Source organism: Mustela putorius, unplaced genomic scaffold (assembly GCF_011764305.1).
Source record: "Mustela putorius furo isolate JIRA1106 unplaced genomic scaffold, ASM1176430v1.1 tig00003913_pilon_pilon_pilon, whole genome shotgun sequence".
In the NCBI taxonomy this organism is placed as follows: Eukaryota; Metazoa; Chordata; class Mammalia; order Carnivora; family Mustelidae; genus Mustela; species Mustela putorius.
In genome coordinates, this window is record NW_025422060.1 from 10167693 (window position 1) to 10185028 (window position 17336).

Below are 17336 nucleotides of genomic sequence, written 5' to 3' on the forward strand. Positions count from 1 at the left end.
CATGGCAGATAGCAGAGGCTGGGGGCGTGGGCTCTGGGTGGTTCTCTCCTAACTAGAAGATGACGATTCTGTACAGACCAATTTCACAGGTCTCTTCCGTGAAATGGGGAGAATGCCTTGCCCTCCTAGGACTGTCCTGAATCATAGCTGAGACTACGGATGTCCACTGTCTAGCACAACGGTGGCCATAATGATGTTAACTATATTCAGAAGTCCACAAGCAAGACCTAAAGCAGGTACTGTAAGCAGAAAGAGGATCAGAAGATGAGACTGATCCAGAGAGCAAAAGCTGTATGCAGAAGGCTCTTCTTCCTTACTCTGAAGGGTACAAAAATGTTCTTAAATCACACAACTGGGCCCCTGTGTGGGGAAGCTGTTGTCCAGTTTTGTTTTTTGTTTTTTTAACGATTTTATTTTTAAGTAATCTCTACACCCATCATGGGGCTTGAACCCACAGCCCTGAGATCAAGAGTTTCAAGCTCTACCGATTGAGCTGGCCAGGAGCCCCTGCACTGTCCAGCTTCTAACTCAAAGGGCACACTCCCAGGTGGCTCAGTGGGTGCCTTCCGATTTCCTAATATCTGTACTCTCAACTCTTCTACCCTCTCTTCTACATTATTTCACTCTTCATTTTTCTCTCCTTCCCCAGGACTTAAAAGCATGCCAACGAGCACTATTTGGACCCTGACAATCATGCTTTCTTGTGCTCACCTCTGCATGGCGAGACACCTGGTGGGACCAGGCCACGCTGTCCCCGGAGGTATGCGAGAGGTGATGGCAGGAGCAAAGGGATCTAACGGTGAAACCTGACATCTGGGGCATGTATCAAGTCCCCCACTTATTAGTGACAGGCCTGTACCTAAGTGTCAAACTGCATAAGCCCCAATCTCTTCATCTGCAAAATGCAGACAGGACACACCAGCTTCGAAAGGCTGTTTAAGAATAACATGAATACATACACACACCTGAGAGCACTTTGTAAACTTCACTTTACTGGGTCGGGGCTGGGGGTATAGGGGGGCACTCCCAATGCCGGATCCGTGATTTATTACCAACTTGTTAATTCTGTTACCTGGTTGATTGATTTTTGTGTAAAAACATAAAGGATGAGGAACAAAAGTCAAGAGACTCTCAGCAGCTCAAAGTCTGATCACCCCGAATAAACCAATGACGAGTATTAAAACTCCTCCTTCATCTCATTTTAGGCAGTCTACATGGAAGTGGGAGCTTTCCTTACACACAAGCTGGACAGCTGCAGGCTCAAGAAACTGAACCGGGGAGGGGCGCCTGGGTGGCTCAGTGGGTTAAAGCCGCTGCCTTTGGCTCAGGTCATGATCTCAGGGTCCTGGGATCGAGTCCCGCATCGGGCTCTCTGCTCAGCGGGGAGCCTGCTTCCTTCTCTCTCTCTCTCTCTCTGCCTGCCTCTCAGTGTACTTGTAATTTCTCTCTGTCAAATAAATAAATAAAATCTTTAAAAAAAAAAAAAGAAACTGAACCGGGGAGACCACAGGAGAACAGCATTAGCCCCTAGTGGAAAAAATCGGCACACCTGAAGTTTTTAATGTCCACTCCTGGATGGCATGGTCTTTATAACCGCTGGCAAAGAGGCTGCTGAGAACAGAAAGGCCTGCAGGGGGAGTGTTTCACTGTAGCCGTGTCCTGTGCCTCTATACGACTCTGTACCCCTTAGGTCACTCTAGGTCTTGCCCCTGGCTTCAGAATAATCCTGGCCAGTCAGTATGCAATGTCACGTTGCTAGTGTGACTGTTCTGAATGTCTTCCATGTCCACCTCTCCACATGCCTACCTTCCCTTCTGTCACTCCAGCATGAGGGGCTGGCTCCCCTGGTCCTGTGGACCCGCCTCTCTCATGTTGCCTGGATTTTTTATTTTCCTTTCTTTCTGGTCTAGGTTTCCTCTCCCTCCTTGGCCTCAGAGGCAGTGGGTTCATTAGTCTGAGCCCCACCGTCTGCCAGGACAGTAAGACTGAAGGAAGGAAGAGGCCTAGCCTTTTGCCAGGTTACAAAGTTCCAGAATGATGGTCCTGGTATCTCCCACATCTGGTTTCCTCACCTCCCCTTTTCTCCTCATGAAATTCTGCCCAAGGTCAGAATCAGTTGTTTCCTGTCCGTCGTTAGAAAAAAATACATCAGTTCACATAGCTATTCACATGAACTCAGTAAACACACTACTGGCCGAAAGACAAAAAGAAGAGGAGTCCACCACAAGGAGAAAGGCCACTGCAGGGAAGGCATCCCCGTGTTTGAGATGAACATGGAGACATTCCACGGGAATCCCTCAAATCAAGTTAAAGTAGTCACAGAACTACCTTCTAACCAGCCCAAGAGAAAGAACAGTTCTGGCAAAATCAAAACTTCGAATGGAAGATCCCATCTGTGGCAGACAAATTCTAAGATGGCCCCCTGGTGATGCCCCCTCCTGGTGCTTAAACCCTTGTGCTCCTCCTGAGTGTGGGTGGAAGCCAGGACTTGCTTCTAACCAGTGACATATAGAGCAACAGTGACTGGATGTCACTTGCAAGCACTGATTACGTGAGGTTCTAACTTCTACCTTGCTAGCTGACTATCTCTGTAGACTCACTTCCTCACTGGGTCTGATGGAGCAAGCCGCTATGTAGTCACAGCTGCTACCCTATGGGGACTCTGACTTGGCGAAGAACTGATGGAGGCCTCAGGTCAACAGCCAGCAAGGAATTAAAGCTCTCAGTCCAAATGCCAGCAAAAATTCAGGCCTGCTAACACCCCTGTGAATTGGAGGTGAACACACCTCCAGTCAAGTGTTCAGATGAGACCCAGCCCCAGGGGATACCTTGATGGCAACTTCGTAAGAGACCCTGGGGCAGAGGCCCCAGAAAAGCTGGGCTTTGATTCCAACCCACAGAACCTAGGAGATAATAAATTCGTGTTTTAAACTGCTAAATTTGTGGTAATCTATCACAACAGTGACAGATAACTAACACACCATCCAAGTCTTAAAGGCAAAAGCACATGTAACTTTTCCTCTACTAAGAGATAACTTAGCATGTTGGGAACTCACTAGCTTAAGAAGATTTTTTTTTTGAGGGGGCACCTGGGTGGCTCATTTGGTTAAGCATTTACCTTCAACTTCGGTCACAATCTCAAGGGCCTGGGATGGAATCCCAAGTCAGGCTCCCTGCTCAGCGGGGAGTCTGGCTTTGCACTCTCTCTGCTCTCCCCTCCACTCATGCTTTCTCTCTCAATCTCTCTAATAAATAAATAAAATATTTAAAAATATATATGGTTATTTATGAAACATTTTTATTATATATATTTTATTTTATTTATTGTTAAGATTTTATTTATTTTATTAATATTATTTATAGAATTTTATTTTATTTTTTATTTATATTATTTTATTATTTATTTATTGTTTTATATTACTTTGTTTTATTTATATTATTTATAGAATATATATTTTATATATGTGTGTGTATTTTAAAATTTTATTTATTTATTCAAGAGAGGGTGTGGTGGGGGACAGAGGGAAAATCTTTCAAGCAGACTCCCCCGTGAGCACAGAGCAAACTCAGGGCTTGCTCCCACCACCCTGAGATCACAACCTGAGCCGAAACCAAGAGTCAGACGCTTAACTAACTGAGCCACCCCAGGTGCCTCTAAAAAGACGTAATTTAGTGAGACATTATTTCCTTTCCTTGGTCTCTCCACTAAGCCTTATTTCTTAGTTCCTTTTTGTTACAACAGCATCAGAAGCCTCAAGTTTTCTTACTTCTTCTGTAATAAATGTTATATACTCGAAATTTCAAAACTTACATGTCTTGAGTTCAATCCCATCCAACCATAAACTGAAGACTTAAAAAGCCTTAAAAAAAAAAAAAAAAAAAAAAAAAAAAGACAAAACAAAAAAACTGGTGTTTTCAGCACGCCTCTTTTTCCTAGCCCAGAGTTCCAAAAAGCTACACATTCACATTTTCAAACACATGAGCTAGTTTTTTAAGACTCTTGCAAATAACTCTTTTCTACATTAAAAGCTTCAGTTAAGGTCACAGCTTCCAAAAACTGCAGAACATTCTTACTTACATCTGGAAGTCTGTAGAGCTTCATTGTTCTCTGTAAAGTCATATTTCTACTCAAGTGAGAAAACTTCACTTCTACCAGTTTTCTGGGGTTTAGCGATCGATGCCAGTATCTGGAATACAATAAGGGTTTCAAAATCTGATTGGTTTCTAACCCTACCAGTTGCTTACTCTTTGTCTCAGCTCAGCTGTTGCAGAAGCATTTAACACTCAAACACTCATGATGTCCCCAGCACAGCGCTGGATGCCGGCCCTCCTCTTGTATAATTATTTTATCAGCTGTTTTTTAAAATCTAAAATACGTCCTCGCTTTCCTAGTTATGTTCCTTTGTAGTCTGTGACCTTTCATCTCTTTCAGTAAAGAGCAATCATAAAATTGCAAAATAAAGTTTAAAAAAAATGCCCAGTCTGCAAGTATTTAATGACCAGTGCTGATTCTACAGAAAGCAGACCAAAAAGTTTAAAAACATGAAAACATCCTCCCTAAATTAGTAGCTGTCACCTTTATATAATCCACACCAAGGCAAACAACTTTTTGAGAAACTACCTTGAATTTCTTTAGCGATTCCAGTTTAGGTACTAGATGATTTGTATTAAAACACACCTGCGAGAAGTCTTATATGTTTAGGTTATTTATGAATAATTTAATGGGAGATAGTCATTACAGTTTTACCTTTTGTACTATGTTTAGCAAAAGTTTCATCTTATTTGAGTTAAAAATAGTCGAGAGATAAAGCCTCAAGGCTTTACGAACAGGTTAGTCCAGGGGCTAATCTGATAAACCATTTTCTCCCTGGATTAACCTTTGAAAGTTTGATAAAAACAGATGAAGTCATAAAAACAGAGTTTAAGCCTTTTTCTTTCTTTCTTTTCTTTTTTTTTTTTTTTTTTTTTTTTTGAGTTTAAGCCTTTTCTTATTCTCAGCAAACAAGTTTGTTTGGGCTTCTCAGCTGGTATTTATCAAGCATTCGCAACAGTTCCCTGACATCCAGGGCACAGCTTGGTATAAACCTGAGTGCCTAGAAGGAAAGAAAATGCTAGCAGGCTGGATGTTTCAAGATCACAATGCCCCAGGTTTCCCCAAGGGAGAGGCTGCGTTGGTCTTTCCAACGGAAGGTACAAAGAAATATAGAACCAGCATCATTAGCCAGAAAATGTTAAAAAGTAGAGACCCCCCCCCTTTTTAATCATGAAGTTATATGGCAAACTGGAAAGAACACTGGTCACAGTGTTTCTTGGGTCTAATTTCCCCTGTGCTACCCAACCAACTACATAATACCAGGTAAGCCCAAATCCACAAAATACACGTGAGAATAAAAACTGGTAGCAACACAGCAGGGGGGCAAGGCTTGAGGTGCTGTTACCTGCAGGTGGCCACCGGCTTAGGAAGAACCACTCCAGCTGTATAGACGGCCTGAAAAATCCCTTCCAGGTTCACTCTTCTGGTTATTTCTCGAATTAACACTGGGGCTACCCGTTTTGATCTCAATTTCTTATGAACACAAAGAAAGTTGATTTCTACCATCTTCTTCACACTAAGAAAGAAAAAGATGTCAAAGACTTGAGGGGACGTACGACAAAACATTTTAAAAAATAAAACAACACCCATGACATTTAAAATTAGAAACTGAAAGATCCCCCCTCAACACAATATTTAAGAAAAATAGCCCATCTTTTAGGCATTTCACAAGTTCAGATAAATAAACTAGCCCCCAGATCCCCTGCTAAAATGATTATAACTCTAGGTCATGGAGATCCAAACCCCCTTGCCCTCAATAAATTTAAGACTTTTTATTTCTAAGTTTTCACTTTGGAAAATAGGTAAGATGTGCCTCAAAGTTTCTACATCTGTTTTTTCTTTGTTTGTTTTTGTTTTTTTTTCTTTTCTGTAATGTACGCAATTAGGACACTAACTGGGTCACCCAGCTGCACAATCTGGTAAGATGTTGCTTTGGAGGATAACTCAATTCCTAGGCTCCGGAGAGGTGCCCTGACCAGAAGAGAGCTGGTGTTTTTCCGAGCTCCAGTAAACCTTGCAGAGTTTCAAAGCCCATTCCCTGCTCTGGTTCTAGATATGCAGGCATTCCATGTGGCACAGACTCCTTGACATCAAATGCTTTTTAGCAGCAAAGAAACTAACCTGATACACAGCCCTATTATGGTAAACAGCCCTACTATGCATTAGATCTCTGACTTTCTAGGCCAGAGACCCAGAGCAAAAATGCAACATTAGTTATCCTATGGATAAAAAGATTTCTTATAAAATCTCTCTCTTGGGGCGCCTGGGTGGTTCAGTGGGTTTAGCCTCTCTGCCTTTGGCTCAGGTCATGATCTCAGGGTCCTGGAATCCAGCCCTGCATCAGGCTCTCTGCTCAGCAGGGAGCCTGCTCCCCTCGCCGCCCCGCCCCCCCAACCTTCAAATAAATAAGTAAAATCTTTAAAAAAAAAAAAAAAAAAAAAAGAAGCCTGTTGAAATGGCGATTCCTGGAAAAGAAACCAACACGGACAAGCTTTAGTAGGTACCTGTCATAAATCCGAATGTTTGCTGGAATGGCACTTATGAACCCTACTAGTTTTTTGTTCGAAGACACTCGGACCCCACAGTGCCACTGCAGGAGCCAGCCGGGGGGACGCAGGGCCCTGAAGTCAAAGCAGATGAGGAAAACTGGCGCGTTAGTGTCCAGGAAACCAGGGAGAGACCGAGGCACGCCGCCCCGACTGCCCGCGCCCGGGGCGCCCCCTGGCGGCCGGCCTGACTCACCACAGCAGGAACTCGGGCGAGTAGTCAAACCGGAACACGCTCTCCTCATCTTCCACGTAATTCTCATTTAACAGTGTGTACAGCTCCTTGAGCTACAAGAGCAAGCGAGTGTCCTGTCTATGGTGCTCGCAACCCCTGCCCCTGAAGCAATGTGTGCGAGGACAGCTGTTGCGCTCAAGAGCGTCACTCACCACGTCGGCGTTACCCAAGTCCAGGGTGTCCCACATAAAACCCTGCGGCAGGGAGTAGGGCTCCTGACGCACGTTGTCTTTGTCTGCTTCAATCGCCCCGTGAGAGGTTATGACTTCATCTGGGGAGGCGCAGAGAAGAAAAAGAGACAGACAAAAAGAGAATATTCAATGACCAAGTATTCTGATGGCCCAAATGGTCCGTCCCAGAAAACGAAATCATTTCTAGGGGACTTGGGTTTCATTTCATCAACGGAAATATGCTATTATTTCAGCTACTTCCTGAGTGAGACAGGGTAGCTAGGTAGTGGGCACGGCTATCTCACCAATTAAACAAAAGGAGCAATCGTTTCTCATGCAATGACAAGGTGTGTATTATGACATGACTATGACTTCTCAGCCTCAACCCCCAGATGACAGATCTGCCACAGTGGGCAGCTTAGGTCCAGTGACAGCCTGAAAATGCTTCTTCCTACTCTGCATTTCAAAACCCTGGGGTGGGTTGGGGGGAGGGCTACAGTGATCCCAGCAACACCTACAACTAATTTTGGGACTGCTGACAGTGCAGCTGAAGTCATCCACGTCTCCAGTGACCTCCACAAAGGTGCCCTTTTCCTCCCCCACAGCTTCCCAGTGTGAGTGGCATAGCACCCAGGCCCTTGTCTGTGGCTGATCCCACCTGGCCGCCCACCTGGCCTTGCTCTCCAGCTTCATCCATGCTGAATGGGGGGCCAAGGTCAGCTCCAGCTCAGCTCCAGCTCGTGGCGTCTGGGGTCTCCTTCTGCTCTTACAGCCCTTCCCCTGCTCTCCGTGCTTGAGTGTTTGCAGATATAAGCTTACACATCACTTTTGCACAGCGTCTTTCTCTGATTAAACCTTTTCCCTACCTGGAGGCTGCCCTCCCTCCGTCCCCACCTGGCCGCCATTTTTATCCTACGTTCCCATCACGGTTTCCCCGGCATGTTCCCCAGTGCCTGGCACTGAACAACAGACACTCAACACTGATCTGCTAACTATTACTCAGCCATAAAAAAGAAGGCAATCTTGCCATTCAATGTTGACCCTGAAGGCATTGTGTGAAGTGAATTAGGTCAGAGAGAGAAAGACAAATACTGTATGATTTCACTTATACACAGAATCTAAAAAAAAAAACCCCAAAATTCTGAATTCCTAGACACAGAGAATAGTCTAGTGCTTGGCAAAGGTGGGGGTGGGGTGGGGTGTGAAATGGGTGAAGGGGGTCAAAGGACACAAACTTCCAGTTACAAAGCAAGTCAAGTCCTGAGGACATAATACAAGCATGGTGGTCACATTTAATAATACCATATTGCATACCTGAAAGGTAGCTAAGACAGTCGATCTTAAAAGTCCTTATTACAAGAAACAGATTCTGTAAGTCGGAGTGGTGAGGGACTAGACCTGCGTGGGGGGGGGGAGGTCGTCTCACAATGTCTATAAACATGTCTGACACCTGAAACTAATGAAGTGCTCTATGTCACTGATACCTCAAAGAAGAAATACATAAACAACCAGGAAAAAAATAAAACAAACAAAAAGAAACAGTTATCTGCTAAATAAAGTAGAGGTTTTGGCCTCATCTTTTTACAGGTGGAAGCCACAGGGGCTCTACCAGCTCCAAGGGGTCTTGATTTTCATTCTTTCTAGCCCCTGACTTTGTCGGTCACTACTGCTGCACCAGCTCACCCCGTATAAAACCTTAGGCTTTGTCAAGTCAGCCAGAGTGGCCAGATTCTCAGCTGCTCCCAGAGAGTCCCTTCAGGATGTCTGCCTAGAGCTTGGCTCCCCACCGGACACTGGGGACAACCTCAGGCCCCCGCTAACCTTGCTGCTGCCTTAACTCAGGTGCAAATGGGCATTCAAGGAACTGGGGGGAAACCTGCAGGGATTTAGGGGACAGGCCAAAATGTGGTGCACCCCGGCTATCTTCCCAAAGACATATTCTGATGTTAGGAGGCAGCCTGCCTGGCCCCGGGGCCAGGAACTGAAAGCCAGCAGCAGTTTGCCAAGGAGCATTTGGCTAAACCCAATACATCCAGATCAATAGACTCGTATCCCTTTCGCTAATGGTCACTCAATTCAATGGCATTTAAAATCCTATAAATTCTTTCTAGAGAGCCTTCCTCCAGGACCAAACACATATATTTCTAGAGCCTGAAGGAAAAGACAAGCGAGGAGAATCGCTCTCCTCGATCTTTCACACTCCCGAGCCCGGGCTTCTTCCAGATGCATGGAGCAGACATGGTTGGGAGAAGAGTAGAAACTTCAGAAAGGTTGAAAATCATTACTCGAGGGCACAGACAAGGACTGTCCCTGGATTTTTATGCGATAAAACAGATTACTTGTACATAACTGGACTATTAAGAGATCTGGAAGACAATCATTTCTCTTACACGGATTCTGGAACCTGAACACTCAAGAAAGAAGAACAGAGAAATAATTATAATCTATTTTCAAAGGAGGACAATAGAAAACAGCAGGTTTAGCTTTTAATGCCGTCACAAACATTTTTAGTGCATTTATATCACTTTTTCTATTGTGAAAAGGGGAAGAGCTAAATGATGTTTATAGAAACTTAGGAGGCGCAAGTCTGAGTAGAACATGAGGGCCCAGGCTCCGTGCTGAGGTGAGAGGCCAGCTGCCAAGATCTCCATGCGTCTGCGGTGCCCCCAGAGTGCCCATGATGGCCCCGCGGCCCTTACTGCACTGTAGTGGTCTTGCCTGCTAGGAATTCACACCGGCGCTTAGGGAGCAGGATCCTAGCATCAAGCAACACGAAATTTTCCATTTCCATTTCTGTGTGTCTAGGAATTCAGAATTTTTTTTTCTTTTCTTTTAGATTCTACATATAAGTGAAACCATATAGTATTTGTCTTTCTCTGACCTAATTCACTTCCCATAATGCCTTCAGGGTCAACACTGAACAGCAAGATCACCTTCTTTTTTATGGCTGAGTGACAGTTAGCAGATCAGTGTTGAGTGTCTGTTGTTCAGTGCCAGGCACTGGGGAACATGCGGGGACGGAGGGAGGGCAGCCTCCAGGTAGGGAAAGGGTTTAATCAGGGAAAGATGCTGTGTGAAAGTGATGTGTAAGCTTGTATTTGCAAACACTCAAGCACATTTTCCATTTCAAGGCCAATATCCTATGTCTTTTAGAATAAGTGAGATGTGAGACTGCTAAAAATTTATGTATAGGAAAAACAATTCCGTGAAGCTCAGGACCAAAAAAGGTACTGAGACTCTCTCTTTTACGTGTATTTTTCATAGACTAAGGTTTCAAGTGGGAGAAGTTGATTTTTTTTTTTTTACCAGAAAAAGGAATTAGACTCTAAACTGTGTCTACTGAAAGCCAGTGTCACTACCCAATATTTCTATTTTAAGAAGAAAAATAGGACTTTTGTGTATATTGCTAATCTGTGATAAAACACAGATTATGGAAGTCAATATGGAAGTCAAGTTTCTTTTGTGGGTTTTTTGTTTCTTTGTTGTTGTTAACCCAGCGGTTTTGGGGGTGGGGAGAGAAGAAAGGCAGAAAAGCTTACTTAGTTTGGGCACCGGCTGTGTGTCCCAAAACTGGTATCTGTGTTTGGCAGCTTCATCGATGCTCCTGGCAGGGCCTTGGCACGCAGACAACAGCTCCATGGCTCTCTGGATGTCCTGCAACTTCTGCATCGGGATGGTGGGATTCTAGAACAGCAAAGACACACAGACACAAAAATGAGGAAGCCGCCACCCACTCCCAAACCTGGGCCAAACACACGTGCCATCTGCCCTGGAGACCACAACACCAAAAACCAACCCCCTTCCTCTAAGTCTGGTTGGGGACCGGGCTCAAGGAGGCTAACGTATTAAAATAGAAGCAAACACATTACGTTAAGGGTAACCATAGTACAGGAGTTTTCACGGGGCTTTGGTAGTTTTGGGAAATCTGAAGTAAAGCCAACCCCCCCCCCACTTCAAGGTCCCCCCCCCCGCCCCATCTGCAGAGGGTCCTCCCTCGCACTCATCTGGGTGGAGCAGCAGAAAGGAGGGACATGCACACAAGCCTTATGACCCCAGCAGCCCGTCAGGCACACCCTCGGGTTCGCAGCTGGGGTTGAGGCCCTCAGCAGCAATGTGGGGCCAAAGGAAATCACTGCTAGAATGGAAACGAGGCAGGCAAGGGAAATTTTAGTTCATTAAAAAAAAAAAAAAAAAAAAAGAGGAAGGAAGGAAAAGAATGAAATGAAAAGGGAAGGGGGGAGGGGAGGGAAGGGAGAAGGGAAGGGAAAGGAAGAGTAGGGAAGGGAAGGGAAGGGAACAGAGAGGAAGGAGGAAGGGAAGGGAAGAGGGAAGGGAAGGTGGAAGGAAGGAAAACGAAATGGAAGGGAAGAGAGAAAGGAAGGAAGGTAAACTGAGTGCTGAGCTGGGAAGAAGTTCATCAAGAATGGAGATCTCTACGTGTGCCTTCCGCCAGGACCCCACCCTGCCTTCTCGCCGCTCCCATGCTCCTCCAGAGACAAACCTCCCGACGAGAGCAGTGTCTTCTGTAAGTTTAGATCTTTGGCAACCGCAGCCTCTTTTCCCCACGCCAAGTGTTGGAAACTAACCTTTTTTCAGGAAAACATATTCTCAGTCTGGAAAACTGACAATACCTTTCAAATCTCAAGTTCCTTCCTCGAAGCCAATATTTCTCTTATCTCTGAAGATTCCCCAGCTCTTTTTTTGGAAAGTCCCTGAGATAATGTAATCCCACATGGAAAGTGAGCCTATACTTTTCCACTTAGGGCTGAACGGTAAAATCAACTTTTTTCAGTGTGTCAAATGATTAGTTTTAGAATTCTGATGTCACACAAAGAATGCCCTTCACTGTCATTCAGAAGTGGTTAACAAGAATTTCAGAGCCCTGTGCTATTCCTGTGTGCCAACACCCCTGGGGCACCAAAGAAAGCTACCACGGATCCTTGCTGGTTTATTAATAGGAGCTCTGGACTTCTGGTCAACCTCGAATCTGCCATCTGTGGTCTGGAGCCAATCCTCTAATTTGGGAAGCTTTACCTACACCACACACTACAAATCAGGGTTTACTTAATATACACCTCCCTGTGTTTGCTTTATCACTGGGTTTGCTTGGGATTCTTCTGAACCTCCCAACTTACAGTAACCGATTTCCAGTAAAATGAAACTGACATCCATCTGAACCCCTAACAAGGCAACCTATTAAAAGACCTACAGCTTAAACAGGAACTCTGAGCACAGCATATTTCAACGAAGAATGCTTGAGCATGTACCCATTTATCTTTAAAAAGGCAAATTTGAACCCACAAAGCCTACAGTAAATTTGTCATGGGGATTTTTCTTTCCTAATTCTGGAGTTAAATTCTTGATCACAAATATACCAAGCTCTAGCTAGTTTGCAGCAAACATGAATCAGCATCTTTGTTCCAAAGGAGCCAATAATATCCCAACTCTGTGAAGACAGACCTCAGAGTGGTTTCAACCCTAATTAGCCTCGTCGGGTTGACTAGCAGTCTTTCCATGAAACGACCATTCATGACATATTTATATCTGAAAGCTCATTAAGTGCTTTCTTAAAGTGGATACAAGTAAGCATAATTTTCAAATCCACGGTGACTAAGCAGCAAGGAAAATTCGGCTACGATACATTCTTAACCCTATCCATTCACTTCCCACCACATTAGCTTCCCACTACCATCTCTAAGTCAGGCGCATCTCTTTTCCTCCACGGAATACTATACTCCAACTGTACTCTGTACCCTTTCCTTTCTAAAATGTAATATCTTGGAAAAACGTCCAAGTCCTCCACTGCTAAGGAGCCTATCATCTTATTCTGGTTCTTGGGTGCAGAATGGAATATTTTCTACACACAATCCAAAGTACTTTATACTGTTATTTAGAGCTAGCGTTTTGTGTAAGGGAAAGAAACTCCAGTTTCAAAAAATGCAACGGAGAAGGGCCCACATTAACACAATCCTGATTTATTCTCAATTGTAAAAGAAAATAACGTCTCCACCAGACAATGCTAGCCACTCCTCCTGCCTTGGCTAGCTCTAGCTTCTTGTAAGCGACCAGAAGTAAGGGAAGGGCTCAAAGTGGCTGGGGGTACAGCGAGGCGTGCAAGCTGATGGTAATGGTAGAAGCAATACGGAGGGTCACGCCGCATTTATCCAAGGAAGCGACATTGAGAAATGGGAAAAATGTCTTGCGAGTTGATGGCATACCTTATACGAGTGACCTTGGGAAGGAGGGCCAGTGGATAAGAGTATTTATTACCTGAGAGACGAGCTGAAAAGCGAGGGGACAACACCCCATTTTCTTCTCACCCCACAAGGCAGTCAGGGAAAACTGGGCAAAGTAAGTATCCTCTCAGTGACTCCTGGTCCTTACGTGTAAAACAGTTAACAACAAAAACTGCCTGCAAGACCCCCTTGGCACGATACAGTGTCAACTGTGTGCAAGAAAGAAATAATTCCAACCCTGCACAAGTTGTATAATATTAGGTAACAGCTGGCATATCGACAATGCTTTAAGATCATTTACCAGAAAGGCCCTAACTGTAACCTCCTCACAGCCCCATGAGCTGGGGCCAGAAGGCACGACTCCCACCCGGCAGATGCGGAAACTGGCTCATGGAGGGTGGCACCCACACAGCTCGTGAGCTACAGGGCCGGGTCCCAGCCCGTGTTTCCCAGTGTGCTCCCGAGCCCCTCGGCCACACCACGACCCCCAGGACAATGGACGTGGCGCTGCAAACATCAGGATCATCCGTGTGCTTCACCACACTTCTAACACCAACCCCGTGCCCTGTGAGCTTCTGCACGGAGAGGGCCCTGTGCACCCACAAAGCCTGTATTCCCAGCCAGGGTGACCAGGGTCGGCCCCAAGGTGGGGGCACCTGCCATCCACTCCACCAGAACCTCGCAAGACGGGCCAGCCGCCCCCCCTGCGCTCAGCGACAACTGCGGGCTAGGTCTCGGGTGTTTCTCTGGCGGGCACTGTCAGGAGCTTCGTCCCACCCTCAGCAATGTGATGTAATAAGCAGGGCCGCTCGAGCCTACTGGTCGGATTCAAGGTCGTAAGACTTACCTGTGGCTGCTCCCGTGGGAATCTGCTGCCAGATCGTGGGGTGCTATTCAGGTAATTAGACAGATACCCAGAAAAATTAAAATGTGAGTATCTTCTGAACTGAAAGTAACGAAATATTAAGCTTAACTTCAAAACAACAACACACACCTAAGAAGCTCACGCTGAGACGGACTTCTATCGCTATAGTCTATGTACTAATTTGCTCTGAGAAAAAGGAAAAATGCAGGCTGTATCCCCATACACACAAAAACACAGTCTGTACCTCTTATTTAGGTACCAACATCAGCAGCAGGAAGGCTGTAAAGCCCTCCAGGGACCAGCACCACCCAGGACAAGGTCACGGCAAAACCCCAGGTACACCTCCGGCTCGCACATGCAGGAGGAACCACAGAGGCTAAAATAAAACTGGGGTCTCACTTTGGAAGGCTGCTGGATTTTAATCTCCTGGGAATCAGAGGCCGAGTCTGATTTGGTGCCTCCGGAGTTCGGTTTCTCCTTCTTTCTCTTCTGTTTCTTCTTTTTCTTTTTGGCACCCAAATCTCCTCCAGGACTTCTGTTAGGAAAATGACAGAGGATAAACAAGGAACAAAAAAATCATTATAGAATATTAATCATTGAGTAGAATGCAAATTATACCCAGGAGTTAAAAAAAAGAAAACTAGGTTAGGAAGCCTCATATTGTAATTTATAAGGAACATATCTATCTGATCATTCAGGTGACCTAATACATAGCTCTCGTACATATTTCCTAAGTGAAAAGAGGTTAAAAATGTGTTATGTTAATAAGGTGACTTGTGGAAAGTGCCTAAGGGTGGAGGTTGGTGGCCAGTGGTGCCAGCCCTGTGATCAATGGGCTACAAAACCCCTGGAAAACAGCATTTCCCTCGTACAAACTCAGGAAAAGTGGGGCATGGAAGCTTGGTGCCCTTTTCCCACACCTGGCCCTATGCATCTCTTCCACTTGGCCATTCCCTTTTATGATAAACCAGTCATCTAGTAAAGAAAATGTTTCTATTACTTCCATGAGCTGTTCCAGCAAATCAAAATCAAATCTGAGCAAGGGACCGTGGGACCCTCCGATATATGTTGGTGGGTCACGAGGACAGCTTGGGCTTGCTTGGGACTGGCCTCTGAAGTGGGGGTTGGTATGTGGTGGGAGCAGTCCTGTGGGACTGAACCTCTGCCCTGGGCAGACCGAATCAGAATGTATCAGAACAGCGTTAAATGAAAATTCTGCCAGGGTCTTGTGAGAAGCCTGCCATCTACATGCACATGATGGGGTTAGATCCAGAAACTCAAAATGGGATGTAAAGTGGAAAATGAAATTTAGACAGATGAGAAGTTAACAGGACAAAGAACTCAGAAGAATTATTAGTCTACACGCAGTCATACTGCAGGTTCTCAGATAGCATTCGAGGAGGAAAACTGTAGCTAGAAACCGTATTTTATGATGAAAGTCAAGTAGCTTTCCTGCTGAACCATGGCTCTGCTAACCAACTTTTTAGGTAGCCTTTTAAGGGAGAGATACGTGTTGTAAAAAAAAAATTCCATTACAAACTTCTCTTGGGCACAAAAAATCACAAAGCTCAACACAGCAGAACCGAGGAAACCACTTCTTTGCAGTAGGGGAAATTTTCCTTGGTAAATCATTTAACAAGAAGAATTAACAATAAAAAAAACTCTATGTGGAAAAAAATGTTCACTGGTAAAACATTTGTCTGGGACTCTTTTGTCATCTTATGGCTGTCACCCCCTGAAAGACCGGAAGAGACCCCAGGAGATGTGCAATTTCCAGTTACTTGGGTCTACACTACCACAGTATTCCCAGAAGGGAAGTTGAAATTCAGAGACTGTTACTACACTATTGCCTGGATGGAGGGAAAAGTGATGTAAACATACCATTCCACTGTACTGCCCTCAGTAAACTGGATCTGCTGTTGCCTACTTTCGCTCTTGCCTAATTATCAAGTATCTATGCATCATGCAAGACACAAATGTCACCGATATCTATGTATTAACCCTGTAACACTGTCCCTCAGAGGCAACCCATGGTTTTTCTCGTACATATTCTTCCAAATTTCTCCTCCTTCTCTAAGCACCCCTTCATTTTCACTGTGAATAAGTTTTAAATAAAAACTGAATCTTAAACATACCATTTGCCAACTTGCTTTTTACCTCCTTCCACTTAACAATGTGTCTTAGATTCCTTCCCATGTCAGGATATAGTGAGCGATTTCATTTCTTTTAAGCAGCTAGAAAGCATTCCGTTGTGTAAACACATCGTATTTAACCATCCCTACATTACAAAGTGCTGCTGTAGGGGTTCCTGGGTGGCTCTGCCGATTAAGCATCTGCCTTTGGCTTAGGTGACCATCTGGGGTCCTGGGATCAAGCCCCAGGGCAGCTCCCTGCTCAGCAGGGAGTCTGTTTCTCTCACCCACTCCACCCCCTGCTTGTACTCTTTCTCTCAAATAAATAAATAAAATCTTTTTTTTTAATGCTGTAAAAAAAAAAAAGAAATCTGGTATTTACATCTTTTTTTTTCTTTTCTATTTTATTTTTCAATTTATTTATTTTCAGAAAAACAGTATTCATTATTTTTTCACCACACCCAGTGATCCATGCAATCCGTACCCCAACCTCCCACCCCCCCCACCACTTCAAACCCCTCAGATTGTTTTTCAGAGTCCATAGTCTCTCGTGATTCACCTCCCCTTCCAATTACATCTTTATGCATTCGTGCCAGTAATGTCCAAAGGTGGAAATACTAGGTCATGCACGTTTTTACTTTCAGTAAATAATTAAGATTGCTTTACTAAATACTGTGCCAATACCCAGTCCACCAACCTGGGTCCACACATATGGAGCTTTGAAATCACCACTCCATCTTAACAGACTGAAAACCCAACAACTCCTCTTGGATTCATGGGAAAGGCAAGGACACAGGACTAAGACTGGCCACAAGACCGGCCAGACAGGTAAGAACACAGGGCATTGCAGCTTCCTCCAGCAAAGCCTCAGGAGTGCAAACCACCACAGCAGCTGTACTCAGGTAAGAAAACGGGAGGTGTGACTGCCCAGTGCTGGGGCCTGTGTGGGAACCAGGGGGACCCAGTCCCAGGGGTCTCCCAGACTTTCGTGAGTTTTCCCAGAACAAACAGCAGACAAAAGTCCCCTCATGCTTCCAGCAGTGGGAGGGGAACAGGGAC

General features: G+C 44.9%; 1 protein-coding gene across 4 annotated transcripts in view; it reads right to left on the reverse strand.

The window, feature by feature from the left end:
• The window catches only part of NMT2 (N-myristoyltransferase 2), a 66894-nt gene that overhangs the window by 16747 nt on the left and 32811 nt on the right, over positions 1–17336 (reverse strand). For 3 of the 4 annotated variants that reach the window (XM_045069116.1, XM_045069114.1, XM_045069117.1), the window contains exons 2-8: positions 14545–14680; positions 10584–10728; positions 7027–7145; positions 6836–6927; positions 6598–6714; positions 5439–5609; positions 4079–4187 (exon numbers count right to left, since the gene is read on the reverse strand). In XM_045069116.1, the coding sequence (XP_044925051.1) occupies positions 4079–4187; positions 5439–5609; positions 6598–6714; positions 6836–6927; positions 7027–7145; positions 10584–10728; positions 14545–14680 (889 nt within the window). Of the gene's footprint in view, positions 1–4078; positions 4188–5438; positions 5610–6597; positions 6715–6835; positions 6928–7026; positions 7146–10583; positions 10729–14127; positions 14171–14544; positions 14681–17336 lie in introns of all 4 variants that reach the window. The other variant, XM_045069115.1, reaches the window with a different exon arrangement.